General features: G+C 39.5%; 1 protein-coding gene across 1 annotated transcript in view; it reads left to right on the top strand.

Moving 5' to 3' along the window:
• Positions 1 to 11463: 11463 nt before the first annotated feature.
• Positions 11464 to 20793, top strand: part of NYAP2 (neuronal tyrosine-phosphorylated phosphoinositide-3-kinase adaptor 2) — a 211431-nt gene continuing 202101 nt past the window's right edge. Inside the window, exons 1-2 of the mRNA XM_045851867.1 lie at positions 11464 to 11530; positions 19287 to 19524. Coding sequence (XP_045707823.1) covers positions 19304 to 19524 — 221 coding nt within the window. The 5' untranslated portion in view covers positions 11464 to 11530; positions 19287 to 19303. The remainder of the gene's footprint in view (positions 11531 to 19286; positions 19525 to 20793) is intronic.

Raw genomic sequence — 20793 nt, 5'->3', positions numbered from 1 at the left:
GGGGTCTCCGATGCCCTTCACCGCCCTCTGGCTGAGACCCGAGTCGCCTTCCATCAGCAGAGAGGTTCACCAGCGCCTGGAAACGAGACTGAGATGGAAGGGGCCCGACAGCACACTGAAGTTCCCTGGAATGTGAACGAAGACCAGGGTCTTAACATGTGTTTCTCAAGGGGCTTTTCTTTGCCAAGTAGTTTTCTGAGTACTTGGGATATAAGACGAAAAGGAAAATCCATTCCCCTACTCTCTTAGAATTTCACTACAACAGTAGAGACAAGCAATAAATAAATGAATAAGTGAGTATATAAGTATATTAAGATAATAACACATAACAAAATGTATAAAACAGAATAAAAGCGGGTAATAGCAATTACTGCTTTGCATTTTGCAAGTAATAGTCTATTAAATTATCACCGCTCTATGAGGTATGTCCTATTGTATTTTTTTCTGATGAGAAAGTTGAACCACAGGGAAGTTTAAATAGTTGTGTGAGATTACAAACCCAGGTGACGTGGCTCCAAAGCCCAGTGGGTACCATGATGATAACTGAGTGCAGACACTCGGGAGACAGGTAGGAGGGCATGCCTAGGATGGCCATGCAGACGTGTAGGGAGAGAGCTTTTCAAACAGAGGGAAGCGTGAGCATAAATTGGAGACCGTTGCTTCTCTCTCGAGTGTGGTGTCTAGGAGTCAGGGCGAGAGTAGGAGGCAGTTGGCTGAGGGTGTACACTGGACTCAAGGTGAGGAAAATAAAAAGGGGTGCCTGAAATTTCCAGGAAACAATTTCACAATTGTTTCCCAAGGTGTGGCTAATACTCCTCAGATCTCAATGTACATTTCATCGTTGACTTCACCTTTGTACAAAGTCCAATTTATTCCCCGATTACATTAGAAATGGTCTGCTTCATTCTTCTGTTACAGAACACAAGGAGGGGCAAAGGCAATATACTATTACCGAAAGGAACTTCTCCAGGTTCGTTATGTCTGCTACCTTGTGGGAAAGACGTCTCTCAATGCCAGAGATTTGTGAAAAGGAAGGGAAATGTTTATTTAATGCTATACAGACTATACAGACTTAAAGTAGTGACCTAATGTCTTCATGAAAATCCAAAAGTCCCTTAAAACACCCACAAACACACATAGTCCTTCCTTCTCCCCTTTGCCCAGTCTGGGGTACCGTATCACAGGAAAAGAAATAGAAGTCCGTGGCTCAGGCAGCCCCCGGTTCTTCCCAGTAATCTGTCTTGCCTGGTAGGCCACCCTCGGTTCCCAGCACCATCAGCTGTGTCACTGGGATCCCTGCTAAAGCCGGGTGGTGGTTCCCCCTTCTAAAGCTGCAGGGGTCCCCACTCTGGCAAAGCCGCGTGGCTCTCTTACATGTCCACAGCCTCGTGGCTCTCCTTTCTATTGCCACAGCTGAGTGATCCTCTCTGCACAATGGCTGCGGGAGTTGCCACTCTGGCAAAGCTGCGTGGTTCTCTCCCCAATGGCTGCCATGTCTGGGTTTCAATCCCTGCGCCCATCTTCCTCTGCAGCCCCATTTCCGAGTCCTCCCACAATCGGCTACACTTGCCAGCACTCTAATATACTTCCAGCTTTACTGGGCTGTCATCATGAGTCTGGGCAGGCATGGCCCTTATCATGGAGCCAATCATCTCCAAGCTCTTACGCAGGTGCTATAACTCAGGGGAGTTGCCTCCCAGTTACATCTTGGGGGGAAGTTCCTTCCATCCCTGTGACTCAGAGCCTGGCCACAGCTATTTAACGTATCTATGAAACCAGTTAAAGGTTATAGATATGGTAAATGACCACACCAGAAGTTAGCTGCAAAGCTGTTGCTGTGCAAAACAGCTCTCAATGGCCCTGCTCCTGTGTCCCTTCCCCCAACCCACACCTGTGGGGTGGGGGGGTGAGGACATCCTAATATTTCCTGAACACCTTGCGTTCTGGGCCCCATTTCAAATCCCTATTTACCGCTCCCCCTTGGCTACACCCTGTTACACTTCCAAACTTCCTGGGAAAAGAGCAAAAAAACATCATGAACAAAAATAAAGCGTAATAAACTAGAAAGCAATCTAACTAATCCTGGACAGCTACCCGCCCCCCACCAAAAAAAAAACTGTTCTTTGGCAAGCTGTTTAACAACCTGTCTTCCATCTTCTGATCTGTTCAATGAAGGGGTTATCTTGGATTATTTTTAAGGTCCTGTTTCTGTCTTTAAATTTGACCTCAGAGTAAATGGCCAGCTACCCAGAGAGAGAATGACAGCACAGTTAAGTTGAAACTGGATCAGTGAGCACCTAAAATTTAGTTGAGAGTCAACCTAGAGTTAGAAGACCAGATGTTTAGGAAAGATAATCTTGGATTTACTGCTTTAATTATTATGTCCCAATGCAGGGTTAGCACCTCAGGCCTTACTTGAATGATACATTTCTTATAACCTCCTTCATCTTCCTTAACATTTCCTTAAATAACTGTGTCTGGGTTAACTAAACGAGGTAAGGAAACGGGCTTGGAGAAGCAGCCTCACGTAGGCTGCTGCTTGCTTCTTCCACTGTCCTCTCCAATTACTGATAGGTAAACACTTACCAACACTGTCTGAGCTTCAGTGAGACTATAGTATCCCCGTTCAGGCAAGACGGGTCACAGCACCTTATGCGGCAGAGATGGGCAGACTGGGCAAGAGTTGGCTCAGGATCATTGCAAGCAGGAGCTGAAAACCGACCTGCCTTGGTCCTGGAGGACGCCGCCTCCCAAACACCGTTTTACACATTTTCATCAGACAAGTTGTCTTTCCACCTGCAACCCCATCTTTCCATGTAACTTGTCCCCAAATCCTATCTGGCCATTACACTACTCACTCTGACTTTTGAATTTTTATCTCCTTGCTACAGATACTGCCGGCTCAGTAAGGCACTGGCGACATTTCCATTTCGCAAATCCTCCTGCCCCAGACTTCTCGTTTGAAACATGAATGGAAACCCACAGGCTTCTTTTCCCTGGGAGGGTGGGGACGTTATGAAGGTAGAATTTTACATTTTTCCTCTATGTTACCATTAAAATTATTATAAATATGCTTATTTGAGAAACCTAAACAGCACCTACATCCATTTTGTTAAGTTAAAAAAAAAAGACCACCGCCCAGGTGTAAACACCATTACGCTATATTTTCTATACTAGAAATTTCCCTCTGCATGTAATAGTCATGAAAACTTAGACACATTGCTTAAACTCTACCTGAATATTCTAATTTGTAAATTTGTGAAATGAGGAGAATTAGAGTACCTGTCTCATAAGATCTGTGTGGTGATAGAATGGTTAATTTAAATAAAGCACATAATAAACACTTTGTGTTTGCTATTATGAATATTATGTTTATGCATGAATGTTTTATAGACATGCATATAACATACTGTATTGCATTATTTCCTGTGTAACACAGTTATTCAGCATATTTTAGTTCAACACCTCCTATATCTCAGCCCCTGCTCTGTTATATCAGTGTGCTGGGATGTGGAGATGAGCAAGCCAATGAAGATACCTGTTCTCATGATGCAGGTGTTCTGGGAAGAATAATCTGATACAATGAAAACAGTGGTAAAACTATACCTGATGTACACGTGTGTGTCTCTGCTTGTGTGTGCGTGTGAAGATAATATCAAATGGTGATAAGTATTTGCAGAAAAAGCAATCCGGTTGATGTGACATCGAGTGACTGGCTGGTTTTCTCTTTAAGCTTGGGGAATGAGGAAGAAAATGAGCAGGATGAGGCCGTGGCTGGGCCTGGGGTCTGGGGCATTCCAACACTTAGAACTTAAGCAGAAGAGAGAGCCAACCTAGGGGCCAGGGAAGAAGTCACTGAAATACAAGGAAAACAGAAGAACACAGCGTCATGGTAGGTAAGATGGAACAGGCTTCAAGTGGCATGATAAAAGATGAGAAATAGCCATTGGATTTCAAAACAGACACAAAGGGCTTCTGGGCAAAGTATTGGTTACCTTTCCAAGTACTGCTTACGATTACTGTGATTACTCCATCTATGAAGAGCAGCTAGCATTTACTGCTGACACGAAACGTTAGAGACTTGTTTACATAACCTTTTACACAGATTAACTAATTCAATATTCATACACATTATGACTTTGAGCTAATATTATTGTCTTTTTCAGATCAATAAACCGAGGCAGAAAGCTCACCCGTTGTCACTCAGTCAGGACGCAGGGTGGAGCAGCACCCCAGCCTCACTGTCCCTCTTCAGAGCCGGGGCCTTGCCCTTCTCACCGTACCCTCCTTCACGTGAGTGAGTGTAGATCTAGATCCTAATTTGAATACTTTCATGATCATTTATTTTTCAGTCTTTTATTGTTGACTGTGTAAAGAGTTTTCAGATTCCTGCTCTTATAAACGATGAACGGCCCCAAACATATACTTGTGCACAATGATCAAATCTTTAAAGTAGAATTATTATTTCAAAGATTGTGCTCATTAGGACAATTAAAACACTTAGCAGATTTTGCTTCATTTTGGCTGCATACATTTACGTAACTATCTGTTTCTCCGCATGCTTACCGGCATGGGAAATTATGACAACTAAGACCCATTTGTGATTTAATTTGCATTTTATTATTAAACATCTCTTTCTGTATTGATGTGTCATTTCAAATTTTTGTTTTGTGACTGCCTTATTCCTATTCTTTGTCCTTGTTTAGTACTGCATTGTTTATTTCTTGCTTATTTGCAAGTTTTTCTTTATTTTTTACTAATACGGGAGAAATGTGTAACTGCTTAGTGCTCATATTGTTGCAAATAATTTTCCAATTTTGCACCTAAATGATAACTTGAGTCTCTTCCCATTGAAACATTTTGCATTTTTCTGTATTCAGTTCTCTTGGTTGTTGTTTGTTTTCAACTTTGATGTCATCTTCAGATGGGTCATCTCCCCACTCAAGTTCATATCCAAGTTTCTTTCAGTATATCAGTGTTTTTAATGTGCATGTTTCAAGGAGAGATCTCAAGCTGCCTTGTCCAATACGGTAGCCACTATCCGCATGGAGGCTTTAAATTGAAATTAATTAAAACAAAGTAGAATGTAAACTCATTCCCTCAGTTGTACTAACTGCAGTACAAGAGCTCAATGGTTGTGTGCAGCGGTGGAGGTCATCTCCAACGGTGGGGCTGTGGACCACTTCCATCACCACAGGTATTTCGATTAGACAGTGCTTCTCGGACATCAGTATGGACACTGATCTACTTGACAGAAGTTCAAGTTCAGCTCCTGACTTAGATGGTCTGAGGGGAGACCTGAGCTCCATCTATATAACAAGCCCCAGATGATGCTGACACTGCAGATTTTTGGATCAGCCTTAGAAAGGCAAGTATCTAGATTTATTATTATGCAAGAGATTATAAAAATTCCTCATATGCGTATGCATACATTTCTCTGTTTATTTAATTGTACAACTTATTGATATGCAGTGGCATATTTATCATGTGCTAAATACCCATATGTGCTTTTCCTGGACTCTCTGACCTCTGCTATTGATTCATAGTCAGCTCTGTTGTAAATTGCAATAAAATCAATGTCCTTGTGCAGAATGTTTTAATATTTAGTGTAGAAAATATCTAGCCATAGTTCTTCAAGTTTCACCAAACAACATATATTGTTTCAAGTAAAATTGCATTCACTTTGAAATGAATATAGTAAGAAATAATTATTTACAAGATTGGTTCTTACTAGTCAAGAGGAAGGAAGGTCTCTGTTCCCCACATCTTCAGCATATCTCTTAGAGATTGAATGTTTTGCCACCCTCCACCCCAAATTTGTATGTTGCAACTCTAACCTCCAATGTGATGGTATTTGGGGGTGGAGCCTTTGGGAAGTAATTAAGTTTAGATGAGGCCGTGAGGGCAGCCCCCCCCATGATAGGTATAGAGGCTTTATGAGAAAAGGAACTCTCACTCCCTCTGCCCTGTGAGAAAACAGCAAGAGGGTGGATGGCTTCAAACCAGAGAAAGGGCCCTCAGCTGGAAGTGAATCTACCAGCAACTTGAACTTGGACTTCCCATCTTCTGGAACTGTGAGAAAGAATTGCATATTGGGTAAGGCCCCAGACTGTGGTATTTTGTTCCAGTAGCCTACGTTGACAAAGGTAGTCTGTCAGGAAAACAATGATTCCCTCTAAATTAAATCCTCATGTTTTAATATTTAATTGACTTTTCTATAGTTCTGTCTCATTATTTCTAGTCAATCTTAGAGTGATAATTATCCTCTATTTCAGGTAGGAAATTATGAAGTCCCTTTGGAAATACTTTCCCTCCCCAAATATTTGAGTTTTAATGTGGCTATGTCTATTTTTTTAATTTCTATTTTTTAGTTTATTTTTCAAAAAGAGAATTTCATGTTCCATACAGGGGTACTTTGGAAAGTTCTACTTGTACAGGCCGTGCCATAGGCTCAGATCTGGAGGAGGACATTTATCCAGCAAATCCCTGCCCCCGGCCAGGGGCAGCCAGCCTGCTGGGGCCCTGGGAATGGACAGAAAGGGTCCTGCCCTTTCAGGAACCTCAGACTAGCACACCTGGGGAAAGTACAAGGTCTTACTTGGCAGAATATGAAAAAAACCACATGACTTTGTATTTTATTTATGGGGTATTTCATAGCACAGAGAAAAGCATCAAGTTTGATTACAGTAAGTCTGCACTGCGGTGAATAAGACTGGTGGGGTAAGATAAACCTTCTTTTTGAAATAGAATTTATCCATTCAAAGACGAGATGGTTGGTTGGAGTGGGCAGATTTGATTTGCGAGACCATGGAGACTGTTTTTAAAGAATTTTTAAAACAGCCCCTGTAGGTCTGGCTCAGTGCATTGAGCACCGGACTGGGAACCAAAGAGTCACCAGTTTGATTCCCAGTCAGGGCACATGTCTGGGTTGCCCTGGTCCCCAGTAGAGGGCACTCAAGAGGCAACTACACATTGATGTTTCTCTCCCTCTCTTTCTCCCTCCATTCCCCCTCTCTAAAAATAAATAAATAAAATCTTTAAAAAGTTATTTTTGGGTATAGTAATAAATACATTTATTATGCATGTAAAAATCTTCTGAAATCTTTACTGGAAAATATCAGCTGGTAAAACAAAGGGGGAATCCCTGGGTCAATTCATATGTTTCTTGTCATGGGAATATTCCATTTATTACCCGTTTGTTTCCTTGATAGTATAAGTGCAGTTTTTATGTACATTGCTAGACAATACATTTGTTCCCCAGTTACTCAGTGTTCTGGATCCTGGAGCACTGTATCGTTATCTGGTGCTCTATGATGCCCAAATTGTGCGTGCAACTTCTGCTGACTTTGCTGTTGTTGTATGGGCAAAGATCATGAGGAACATATGGTTCTCAGTCTACCAAGACTTTCATGTCATGCTGTTACCAGAATGCTCAGACGTCCTGATTGGATGGGAAGGAGATTAGTTTTTTCCCTGGTGGAATAATTTCATTATAACAGAGGTGTCATCTCCTTAAGCTAAATGCGGAAAGAATAAGAGGAAGATTGCAGATCACAGAAAGAAATAGAAGACAGTATACTGAATTATGACATGACTTACAGAGCACATCATGATATATTTAAATGAACCCCTTAAATTTAGGTGACTAGATTGATCAGTTTGAATTCTCACTTTTCTCATTTGCATCACTTTTATACGGAAAGCACTCCCCACCATCTGGCTGATTTATAGACAAAACAGCACGTTCAGGGCTCTGACTCCCCTTGTCTGTCTGAGTTTGTGGAAGTGACATATTTAACCCCAATATCATTGCTCTGTTAGTCAGTACAGTATAACAGAAAGAGGCAACTCTCTCCTTACTTAAGGACTTCAAAAAAAAAAATAAGTCATGCAGCGTTTCAGTGACTGGTTTTCTACTGACATAAGAAACATCTATATATTTTAGGAACATAAATACATCCACACATGACTATAATTTGAGCTTTGTTGGCCTCTCTATGCTTTTATTCTTAATGTAAGAATTTTCAACTTATTTTTGTCCAATGCATTTTTCTCTGAATATTATTGAAATAAGGAGAAGCGAATTTTAAATGTGCTTCTATGATTAGTTAAAAGCATAGATCCCTTTCTGTTTCACTCAGTGAGACCTAAAAATGTAGTTCTAGGGACCTTCTCGACACTAGCCCTCAAAGGAGTTATAAATACTTGCACACTAATGCATCTCTGGAGAAGAAATTACCTGAAGAATGGGTATTGTGGCCTGGAATGAAGAGAGAGTGGGTTAGAGAAAATGGGGTTGAACTAATGGTTCCCAAGCCTTATTCTGTAAAAAGAAAAAAAGCACTCTAATTATCAATTATCCAAAACCTGAAAATATTAAACTTAAAGGACTGAATATTGTTATAAATATACTCTCCCTACTGTTTGGGGATAAAAAATCCTACTTTTGGGATTTTTGAAGTAAGACAGCAGTTTCACTGTATAGTTAGTGACCATAAGTCAATCTCTTCTCGCTTTAGTATTTGTAATTATTGTGATGCATGAAATCAAGGTGACCGAGAAACACTGTGTTGGCCAAAGGTGACAGTGCACAGCCAACCCAATGACCTTGGCTTCTAATTCCAGTGAGCCAATGAGTGTGTGTCCTAGAGCAAGTCAATATACTTATCTTGGTGTCAATGTTCTTATATGTAGAAATGGGCTTTACATTAGTATCTATTCAAGTGCTCTGCAGTTCAAAAATATGCCCCCTTCAAGTCGCATAGAATTATCAGTCATGATAAAATATTTCTACATCCCAAATGGTCTGTCATGGAATTTCTTTGTAAAGAATCTTCCCTGCTTTCGGTCATGTGCTCAAAGACAACTTCTATGAGAACACTTCACTACCAAAAATAATGATACATTATTCAACCTCTTGTTCACAGTGTGGAGGCCTCTATGAGTTTCTAAGTGGCACTTGAGGCACTTTGCTTTTCTACAATGTGCTAAGTTTTCAGAATCATTATGAGATAGAGGAGAGAGAGAAGAGGCAAGGGGGAGAAGAAAGGAAGGGAGGGAGGGAGAGAAGGAGGGAAGGAAGGAAGAGGAAGGGAGGGAAGGAGAGAGGTAGAGAGAGAGGTAGCTTTTGGTCTTTCCCAATTACACTTCCCTTTCTTCTCATCTATCTAATCTTCCCGAGTGCATTACTTAGATGTCCTGTTCCTACCTAAAGTAGATGCACAAGGATCAGAAATTAAGTGACATATGTGACTTACTTTAGGAATGCACTTTAGGACATGTGGAAACTGAAAGTATTACAGTAATGTCAGTTATTGATTTTATTTTCCCCAGATAATGACAAACTCAAAAAACAACACTTACAAAATCATAGTACAGCATTTAAGAATCAAGAAAGTAAACTTAAGTATATGGCGTTTTTTAAATGTTCTGTTGGTGCATAAAAAATTACTTTACATTTAGAACATATTTTTTTCTGAGAAATAAGTTATGAATTTAGATGTTTAGGGTAACCCTTGGGAAAATCAGCTTGCAAATGAAGGTAATTTACAATAAGAATTATTGGGGGAAATGTGACAGAAAAATATCTACAGGTCACTATTGAGTAATAAAATTAATTTTTTAAAAATTGATGTTAGTCTATATTAAGCAGACACTTATTGCTTATTGTTATTTTACCATAGTACCAACATATACACTAAAATAACTACAATATATTTTATAATATATTTTACTCTGAGCAAAAGCAGGTTAGGACTTGACATATGTGTGTGTCAACATACACGCTTATTTTGCATATATACACATATATGGGTTGCATTTCATAACATGATATATATGTATATATGTGTATACACACACACATATATATTTGGTAGGATATTAAGGACAAAATGAGGAGAGTCCTCAGGAGACGTAGGAGATAGGATGTGACTTTAAATAATTTCCACAATGAGTTTATAGGAGTTAATGACCCATGTGTCATAGTTAAATCACATCTCATTTTTGCTTTAAAAAAATCACACTTTCCAAGTGAGACCTTTATTCGCCATACGTGTGCGCTGTGCATGCTCTTTCTAAGTGGGCTAGTTTTGTTCTCATGCCATGGGAGCAGGTGGCATGAAGCTGTTTTGATGAGGTTAAAAGGCTCCTCCCCTCTCTCCCCAAGCAGCAGCCTGAAGTACGTCAGCAGTAATTGTGTGCCTGGCTCGGCTGCACAGGGAGGGTGGAGGCAAAATTGATATCAAATAAGGGTATCAAACTGAGGTCTGGATGTTCCATTTAAGTTGTTACACATTTTTATTAGACATGCCAGGGGTTAGAAGCTTATAAACATCCTGTGTAGTAAAAAAAAATATCTATTTTTGGTTGATTTATACTTTTCTTCTCCATAAAGACTGAATTAGTGTTGCAGTGGATATAAATGAAGGGGTTTCTTTATCCTCTTTTCATGATATTATTTACTAATCAGACTTTGGCTCAGACAGATAAAAGAGAGAGGTTCTGCTGCCTTGATGTGAGGCCTTTAATGAGGAGGGGAGGCCCCGGGGAGCCGAAACCCGAAGTAGAAAGATGCTGCTTGCAGGTTTCTTGTCCTTTCTTCAGTCGCTTCTTCCTTTTCCAATGGGCCTAGTGAGCAGGAACTATCCAAGGTGCTAGAATGCTGGCAGCTTTGCCGTTCAATGCAGACGGATTGCAGAAACAGAGAAGAAAGATTACTGCTTATTTCAGAAGGTAGGTTCTTTGTTTCAGAATCCCTGATTAATCAGCAGCAGCATCAACAGACTAAGGCAGCTGGAGAGGAGAGAGGGAGAAGCAGAAAGGGAGGGAGTCAGAGCAGGGAGGGAGGGAGGGAGGGGAGAGAGAGAATGAGAAGAGAGAGAGAGAGAGTTGGTTGTCACGGGGGAGGGACCATGCCACAAGCTAGGCTGCTCCAAACCTTCTGTATGTAAGTGGCAATGTGAAAGAGCATCTTTTTGGCTGAAAGGAGACATTTAGAGAGAATGTGGCTGATTTTTTGTTTTCATTTATTTTTGTCTTCACAGCATATAATCAAACGAGGCACCTTAGCCCGCCTGGGTGATCGCTTTGAGTCCTGTAATCATCTGTATAGCAAAGTGGGTAAAATCACTGAATTTCTTCCCAGCTGGACCTGGAAGGAGAGGGGCTGCGTGTTCATCCCCACCCATTAGCGATGCCCTCTTTTCTCTGAATGTCGACTTAAGGAAGCAAACACCTGTCTTCTGCCACCGTATCCTCCTAGAAAACTTTAAAGGCCATTTTATCTGGTAGGAAGAACATCAAGAATGCTCTGATCTCTAGTGATGAAGATTCTGGGAGTGGACACTTTTCCCATCCAGATACAATGCACTTTAATTGAAGAAAAACTGAGCTAACTACAGGTCTCTTTCTTATGGTGCTGGATTACTCCTACAGAGCTGCCCTGGGATCCACCGTGAGAGAGGGCTCTGCTAGACACAAGTCACCTCCTGATTATTGCACTTTGCTCTCCCTGGGGACTTAAATTTTGGTACGTATCTCATTTTTCAGATTCTCTAAGCATGCTAATTGAATCCAGCACTAAAGACACCAAGCAATCTGCTTATGAAATGGAATGGGTTTTAGCTGGGGATACTTGATGCTGAAGTTTGCATGCCTTATTATGTGGAGCAGAAATAAAGCCACAGTGAAGGCATCTAGAGCTTTAGTGAGCCTCAGGCTATGCTGTAGAGTCTTGCCCACTTAGTTCCATTACTGCAGAAATGGTTAAACCTGGATTTTCATCGGTAAAATAAGCCATGCTGAATTATTAAAATCATGATAAATATTTCCCAGTGTATTAATTGGCATTCATATTGTGCATGCTAGCTATTTGTCAGCTATTCTATACCATAAATATTTTACATTCTCAGGAAAAAAGACACTGTACCCCCCCACACACAAATTAGACAAACTATTAGACATACACTAAAGCTGAAATTGCTTTTTTCCCAACTCACTAGTCATAAACATCTTTAAGAAACACATATTTTAATACCACTTATTATCAGGAAGATTTCATTAGTCTCAGCACAATGGATATTTTCTATAGAACTTTAGGTGGACTTGTTTTACTTGGGACACACACTTATTTTGTTGGGGTGTCTTTATGGTAATTTCTCCAACTGCCAGCAATATTTTAAATATAAGAAATGTAAGCATTCCCTACCTGGAAGAAATATTACTTGAAATAACACTATCCCTTTTCATTGGAAAATTTTATAATTTTCTAATTAAAATGTTTTGGCATCACATAACTGGACTTTTTCTAAATATAGTCCAAAAATAAGGATATCCAAATGAAGAGTGTCTGTGATGTAGTTTTGGTCACTTTAACATGTAAGAATTTATAATCAAGTGTGTGGAATAATAACTGTAAAACAAGAGTGAAAATTAACTCCTCTCCTAATTCTTCACATTTTAAACAGTGCCCACCTTGTTGTCTGTATTGTCAAGTGGCTTAGCAAATTGATATGAGAAGACGTGAGCTACACACGCTGAAATTATTTTTATGTGGAAAGTGCAACATATGTTTGCCAACTCAGCAAAGAAGGGAACTCTGAGAAGGAAATCGACACTTTAGAAAATTAATGAAAACAGACATGAGAAAAATATTACAACTTCCCAGGGAACTCTAGAGAAGCTCAAGGACTTAGAGCATCTGAAAAGTTTAGAGGGAGAAGTGCAGGAATCTTATACACAGAAGACTGGCTATTGTTTGAAACAACAAATGAGTCGTAGACTCCCGATTCAATTAGATGGTGTGCATTGTCGGTCCAGTCGGCAATTTATTATACTGACTACATTTACTCTGCAAACACTGCCTTGCAAGCATCTGAAAACACTTGGCCAAAGGCTCAGAAAAGTATCTCAGCCATTGACATTTTGCATGAATCCCTAATGTTAGTGGAAATGTGCAGTCTCTTTAGGTCATGGGCAAATAGCACCATGACAACCTGGAAATTGGGGAGAAATTTCTGATTTATCATGCTACAACATTAACATGATCTAAGCCCATTTTACCCATTTTGGGGAAGGGAGAGGGTAGAGAAAAACTCACTGCAAAGTAATATGCTTTCTGAGAAAAAAGCAATCAGTGTCTTTGTAGTCACTTCCACAGGCTCTCTTGGTTTTAATGCTAACATTTCACATTTTGGGCAGAACAGCTGCATTTTGATGACAGTGAGAATGAGAAAATGAGCATGACAGTTTGTGGGGTTGAGGGTAGGGTTTCAAGCATAGTCAAAGTGAAATCACAGGACTTAATTTTGACAGATTATGAGATTTTTATCAGAAAAGCAATTTTGACATAGTTTACATGGGTTATAGATTATAACCAGGCAATGTAGTCTGTTGATTTGGTCCTATGTGAAGTAAGCAAATGTTAGAAATTAATTTGCATACATATTTTACATATGTATATGAATCTTGATTATTTAAATACTTATATTTTTCACAATGTGTTTTTAAATTGGTCTGAGTACATGCAAAAAATGTGAAAGATCTTTATCTCCTGGTGGACAAAAAATATAGTCAACAATTGCCTTGGAAAACTTTTATTTGGATGAATTTGCACTATTGGGCAAAATACAGTTCTTTATCTCAAAGAAGATGCAGTGACTAGAATGGGGGTAGATCAAATTTTAATAACTTAAATTGTAATAACTTCCTCAAAACATGGAGACAGGTGTGGTTTGAAAACTTCAGAAATAGCTAAGAGGTGGAGACCAGAAAACCTTACCTTGTGCAAATAAAATACAATACATAAATGTGAAGTAAAGGTGCATGTCTGGGTTTTCCATCAGCAAATGTATTCATTGTCTATTTTTTTATTTTCCCAGACAATGCAAATAACATTATAATAACAGCACAAAATAAACTGTAGCTGCCTCATTAACTTCCAGGATTAACTGTGCCCTAACATTTAAGAAGCTTTTCAAGGAACTGGGGAGGAGTTCTCTCCCTAACAAGTGGTTTTGTGCTTCTACCACTTAGTGGATGTGAAAAATAATTGGATTCATGGAGATTTCCTAACTTATGGTCTTAGACAACCAAAGTTTTAGATGGAGAACAGCTCCCTTTCCGAAATTCCAAGTAAACATTTGAAGAATAAAAAAGAAAAGAACCAGCACCCATGAGGGCCAGTGGACTAATTCACAGATGGTACAGGTACATGAGGAGCCTGCTTCTGGTAAACCATGGTGAGTGGCCCGTAGGAAGGTTCTGCCTGAGAAGTAAGAGCCTGTCCTTACGCAGCCTCCGTGGTTGATGTCACAATGCATGGACTACATTGAAGAAGGAATTTGTTCTGAATTTTAGAAAGAAAAAGAGAAGTACTTTAAAATGCATCTTAGTATTTATCTGACTTCTTTTTTTTGCCTCTTCAACAATGCCTATAATTAATAAAAAATCTTCTACATCATAGGGAAGCCAATCTTGATATCAGTTAGTGCCACATTAAATATGCTTTGGTGAAGTGAGGCCACACATAATTGATTCCTTGACTTACAAAGGAAATGACCCATGCAAAGGTATGATCTTTAAGTTTTCACAAGTGCTTATTTCTCAAAAATGTGCTCCAATTTTGGGGGGTGGGGCTTTAACCCTAAAAATCATGTAGTATCTCAGCTTTTCGAGTTCCTTGGGTACAAGTAGTGGCTACAGAAACAAGAATAAAATAAGTGAATTTTTTTGTGTGTTTCCATGGGTTCCACTTGGATATCCTTATGCATATTTTAAGTTCCACATATACATGTTCTAGATAGTTTGATTTCAGTGGAAACATTTTAAAGAGATGCAATGCTACTTTCAGCTCTAGGCTCAGCATTGGAAGGTATAGTGATACTTTTCCACAAGAGAAAATTAATAATGGTCAGTTTAATAAAAAGTTAGATGTTTAGGTTTTTAATATAACCCTAATCCCACCAGTAGGAATTGATGTATGTTAGCTGAGTAGAGTGAAATTTCAAATTTTGGCAAGTCTCACTGTTTTGTTTGGGAGTGTTAGTGAGGAAGGGTGTGGTCAATAGGAATATAATAAAAAAGTGAAATAATAAAATAAAATAGAGGTATGGTTTGTATTAGAATGACAGTGATTCTCAATACAGTGATCCAGGAATTAAAGAAAGGCAAATTCTTACAAATGCAGAATATAGCAATTAAAAAAAGAGTCAAACAATTTGTATGGCAATTTTGATCTTGGTCATTTTAGGTGCTTTCCCTGGAGAGTCCCTGACACAAACTGTAAATATTGACCAGAACCTCCAAGCAAAAGGACACAGTCACAGAGGCCTTGCACTATTTGAATCAATGCTGTGCAGTCCAGGGAAAACCTATCTGCCCTGTGGGTGCCAGCTTTCATCCAGTGCTCTAGGTGGGACTAAAATGTCTAATTTGTTGCGAGCAAAATTGGCTGCAGACAGAAACTAGTTCAAATAAAGGGGCTAAAGGTACAAATGCAAGATATTTCCCTCCATCTCACCCACTCTGTTGTCACAAGTATCCCATGAAATAATTTGAGGTCTAGAATGTTGGATTGATTGATTGATTGATTGATCAGTATCTAAAGATGCTACCTGAAACAAGGAGCCCATTTGCTCCCTAACCATGGTCTCTTAAAATGCAACTTCAGGAATTAGGTGCCCAAGTCAAGTCTTCATAAAATGCTTTGTTTATAGGATTTTTCATTCAAAGGCCAGAAATGAACTTGATTTAATATCCGACATTCAAAATGCAGCCAAGTTTTTAGTGGTAAAAAAAGCCACTTTATTTAGTATCTATCTTTGCCATAAATATAACCGTTTGAAAGATAAATAGATTTATGATCCTACTTGGCTGTGGGTTCTCACTGCAGGAAAATGGTAGCAACCGTAGCGAGGCAGACAATTAACATACGGTTCACTTCTCGTTAGTGAGGCCAAGAATGTCCTCATTCAGAGTTCAGGGGCCTGAGAGATGCCTTTGGATTGGGAAAGATGGAGTCAGAATGTTTTGAGAGACAGGGATGGAATCTGTGGGACATACACCCCCAAACCCTTCTTTTCTGGTTGTGGAACATGGGGCAGCAGAGAGGAGTGGCCTGTCCCCATGCGCCTGGTTAGCGCAAATCAGTTAACTCCTTCACGGGCCTTCATTTGTGTATCTGTAACGAAGAAAGTTGAACTGCACTGAACATTCTACTGACTTATGTTTCAAGGTGAAAATGTGTTTTTTGAGAAGTTATAACTAAACATCACAATGTTGGTTAAGAATTGTGAAAACTACCCGATAATTATGATCCTGTTCACTGACCACTTCATGCCTTTTCTAACAACAAAAAAAGCAAGTCCTGTTCCAACCGCCATTTGAAACATGGGGAAACTAAAGCTGAAAGAGGCGAATTCACGTGCACAGAGTCGGAGGTCTAAGGGGTGGTGTGAGTGGGGTTTTCAGGCCATGCTGCTCAACTCTCCAGCTCTGCCCTTCACAGGACGGCCTCACTGCCCACCCCACCCTTGCCTTACCAAAGGTTTTCCATGTAGACAAGGAAGCAGAGAAGGGTGATGGTTAAACATTAGTATGGTCCAAATCTATTTTTAATTTTAGCTTTTGAAGACTAGATATAATTGTTGAAAAGGCTTTTTCTGTTCATTCTCAAAAATGGTGACCATAAACCATGACACACTAGTAAATGCCAACACTGTCACCTGAACCAGTGCTCTCGTCATACTGAATTGAAGTTGTTTACTCCTTGTGCTCTTATGCCGCAGTGTGATGGTCTAGAGGAAGACAGTTCTGCCTTTGTCAGTGCCTGGTTTGTACGAGGTGCTCAAGACATACTTGAATACATGAATGATTGTAGAATCAAATACTTCAATAGAACTAGATGACATAAGTGTGTTCACAAAACACTAATTCACTTTTCACTGCTCTGAAGTTTTACTAGATTTTATGGTTGATTTTCACCTCCCAAATTTTCATCTCCATTAAAAAAAATCTAACAATACAACTGTTCATAGTATAAATATTTTATGATGCCATTATGTAGTATTTTTTCAGAATAAACATACTTTAAACTCCAGCCAATGTGAAAGACTACTTAAGAAGATAATTAATTTTCAGAGGCACACAATTAACCTTGTCAGAGTTAGGAATATATAAACTGTATAAAGAATCGCTAGTGTCATTTGGATGGTGAGGAAAATGTAAGGGAAGAAATAAAAACCTATGAGTAATGCCTTACACAATGGAAAATATACAATTTTGCTGGAGGGCAGAGTGGGAGTGATAATCTTTCACCCTGGGGCATTACCTCTAGATTCCTTGTAATACTGACTTGGCTTGCTTAACTGTGGTGGAATTAATTGCCATAAAGTTATGCGGATCTTTTTTTATCCAGGCTTGCTTAGTGCTGAAGTCCTTGGTAGAAGTGAATTTTCAATAATGGCAATGCTTTCGCTTCCCGAGAATCATGTTCTTGCATTTTTTTCCCGAAAATTGCGATCATTTGTAGCAGTAATTTTCTATTCCTCTGTATGTCCACCACTTAAGCATCTAATCTGATGGACTGATATTAAAATACAATTCAATTAGGTTAGATAGTTAAAATTAAAGACCATTTCATTTGCCAGCCCGCTGTGGCTGAGAGTCAAATCAAACATAATAAAACTTAACATAACAAAAAAAATCATGAGTCAACAAATAGCTCTTCTATCCTCTAGATTCAATAATTTCACCCAAATTGGGGGATATATCCTTAAATTCAGTGTGAGTTTCAAATAACATATGGATTGACTGGCAGCTAAAATGCTAATAAACTGTGGTAAGAAGTGAAGTTTCCATAGCTACAATCCAGGTTATGGAACACGATTACACTTGTAAAAAAATCAGAATAAACATGATTTGCAATGGCAGAAATGAAAGTCTAGGACTTCAACAGTAAATAGTTGGGCTGATATTTTAAAAATATTTTGGAGCCTTTTGAAGAAAATAAAAGAGCTACAAAGGTAATATATATTTTTAAATGGCCGACTTGTCCCCTTGTTGAGTGTGCTTTACATTTTTCAACCTGACTCAATTATGCCAATTTCCCATAATACAGTGAACATGCAGGTGGAGACAGTAAGACTTATTAAGCTAGAGAGGTAAAATACTTACCTCATGTGTAATTAATTAAACTTCAGTTCTATTTTTGATTGACGAAAGCACATTCCTTATTCCCTGGTTGTACTGATTTCTGTGATTGGCTGGCTCTATAATGATTTTCATAGCCTGCTGGCCATCCATCCACTCATTCATCTATGCCCATAAATACATTTGAAACTGTTATTGCTACCAGTCTTCCTCCTACACTTTTACTAGAATATTAGCTAACATTATTATATGCTTACTAGTGTTGAACTCTGTGCTAAATCCTTTACAGTCATCACCTCTCTTGGTCTTCACAGTAGCAAGTGGTAAGAGAAAGTATGCCCATCATTTATTTAGTAAGTGAGCGTATTATGTGTTGGTTCAAAGTCCTATGTTGTTGTTGTTGTTGTTTAGATCTGATTTTGGTTTTCAGGAATCCTTTCTGTGGCTGAGGTTTTGAACCCTTCATGTGGCAATGATGACCACAGTTGTCCTTGCTTGAATTACGAGACGAGTCAGGATTAACGTGGTCCTGGTGACCTGTGATATCTGAGTTAAAGTGCCAGGCCATTGGAGAGAGCCATTTTGAAAAATAAGGAAGGGTCCAAAGGGATTACTGCCAAAACAAATGGTATTAGAAATGTGTATTTGCTTGATGACCACTGTATTTTGCACGGAGAGTTCAGATTCATAAACTGAATTTAACATTGAAAGAAAACACAAATGATGCGAATGTTTCTTCCAAATAATTATTATATCATTTTATTTAAAATTGAACAGAAAAGTTTGTATGGTAATTAGAAATACATGAGGCTGGGATCCTATACGTCTCGTTGGTATAAGAACACATTTGTGAGGAGCCGAATCAGGACTCTACACAAACCAAATGCTTTTCTTCATGTACTACACAGTCTGATGTCATCTTTCCATGTGAAATCTTCGCCTTTTTTTCCCTGATAGTTGGTTACTTTGAGGAACTGTTTGCTACTCAGGCAACATTCATTTAATATTTACTTGGAATATTCTGCTCGTTTATAATTTCCAAATTGATTTTACCATGGTCATTGGAGTTTGGGGCTGACAAGACATTAGGAAGAATCAGCGGAACCCTTTCACCTCCGTTTGTTCTCGTCCTGCAGGAAGTGTTCCTTTTCACATGAGATCCTCCAAGATGATGAACGCCAATCCGGAGGAAGACCCTTTGGACACGTTTCTCCAGTACATCGAGGACATGGGAATGAAGGCCTACGACGGCCTGGTAATCCAGAACGCCTCGGACATCGCTCGCGAGAACGATCGCTTAAGGAATGAAACCAACCTGGCCTACTTGAAGGAGAAGAACGAAAAACGCCGAAGGCAAGAAGAAGCAATAAAACGGTAAATATAAATGAAAGTGTTTTGAGTTTTGCACTCCTCAGGAAATCTGTGAGTGGTGCCAAGGTGGTGATGCTGCCGCCTGGCGTAGACTCAGTGAGACGGAGTGAAAATGGCACCTCGGCTGTCACAGAAACACACCCATCCTGTTGGCTAGATCCTCACCTCAGTTACCAAAAATTACTGACTTGAGTGTTGTGCTGTGAAGGTGCCGATGGGATGGAGAAAGACTCCAGTGTCCTCTAAATAAAAATTCATAATGAGCAGTCTCTTGATAAAAGCCCAAAGGAACCCACAAACACTTTAAGAGCTAATGCTTGATGAAAACTCCCACCTTTTGTGGTCTTTGTTTATAGTTCTGACATTATGACAGGCATCATCCTCTCCCCAGGTTGCAAAGAGACTCCTCATTAATTAGAATTGTGTGAAGACAAGTGTGGCTCCGTGTGTGCGTTCTGTACAGAGTTTTATGGCCATGGCAGCTCTTGTTTGGTACCAAGTGCCCCAGGTTTGCTCGAGTGATGTGACTTGTGCTGCAAAACCCGCTGGCAGCAAGGCAGGGCGCCCCACATTGCAGCTTCCAAACCGAGGCTAAGTGTCCTAGGGCCCTGAGATCAAAAGGAAAGCAGACATCTTTTCACTTTTCCAAAGAATATTACCGTGTTCCCAGTGTGTATGTTTGGGTGTTTAAGGGGTGTGGGTAGAGACAAGTGTTTGATGGAGTCATATTTCCTCAAGGGAGTTAGTAAGTGCAAAGATACAGAATTTAGACAATTAATCCAACTCTATTATCTGGATAATTGAATAATAACAGTTAAGCCATTTTGATAATTAAATGGTGGATTTTTCATCCAAATCAGGCATTAATATTTTTGTTTACTCTCTGCGAATATGATGATGTTAAGGGAAAATATTATTTTAAGACAACTATTCATGGTTATAGAGAAGCTAGGTAAGGATGCACTACTTTGATAATTTCATTACAAATAAAATCACATAGAAGTACACTTCTAGGCGAAGTGTACCGCCAGAGATGTGAGCCATGTAGCTTACCTGTTGCAAGAGAATTCTAAGCAGAAACAACAGCAAGTTCAATGCATTCCATAAAGAAACATCATGTAGTGGCCAAGCCAAAGACTGGAAGGATGTAAGTGCAGACTGGTCGTGGGCCACCATGCGATGTAGAGACTTATAAACTCTTATGTCTTATTCAGAGGGAGAAAAACATTCACAGGAGATTTTTAAGCAATGGTGTGGCATGCCCTAACTGAA

This window comes from Phyllostomus hastatus, unplaced genomic scaffold (assembly GCF_019186645.2).
Source record: "Phyllostomus hastatus isolate PE091 unplaced genomic scaffold, TTU_PhHast_1.1 phas_contig_137, whole genome shotgun sequence".
Taxonomy (NCBI): Eukaryota; Metazoa; Chordata; class Mammalia; order Chiroptera; family Phyllostomidae; genus Phyllostomus; species Phyllostomus hastatus.
Note: the sequence above shows the minus strand (reverse complement) of the source record. Positions and strands in the feature narration are given on the sequence as shown.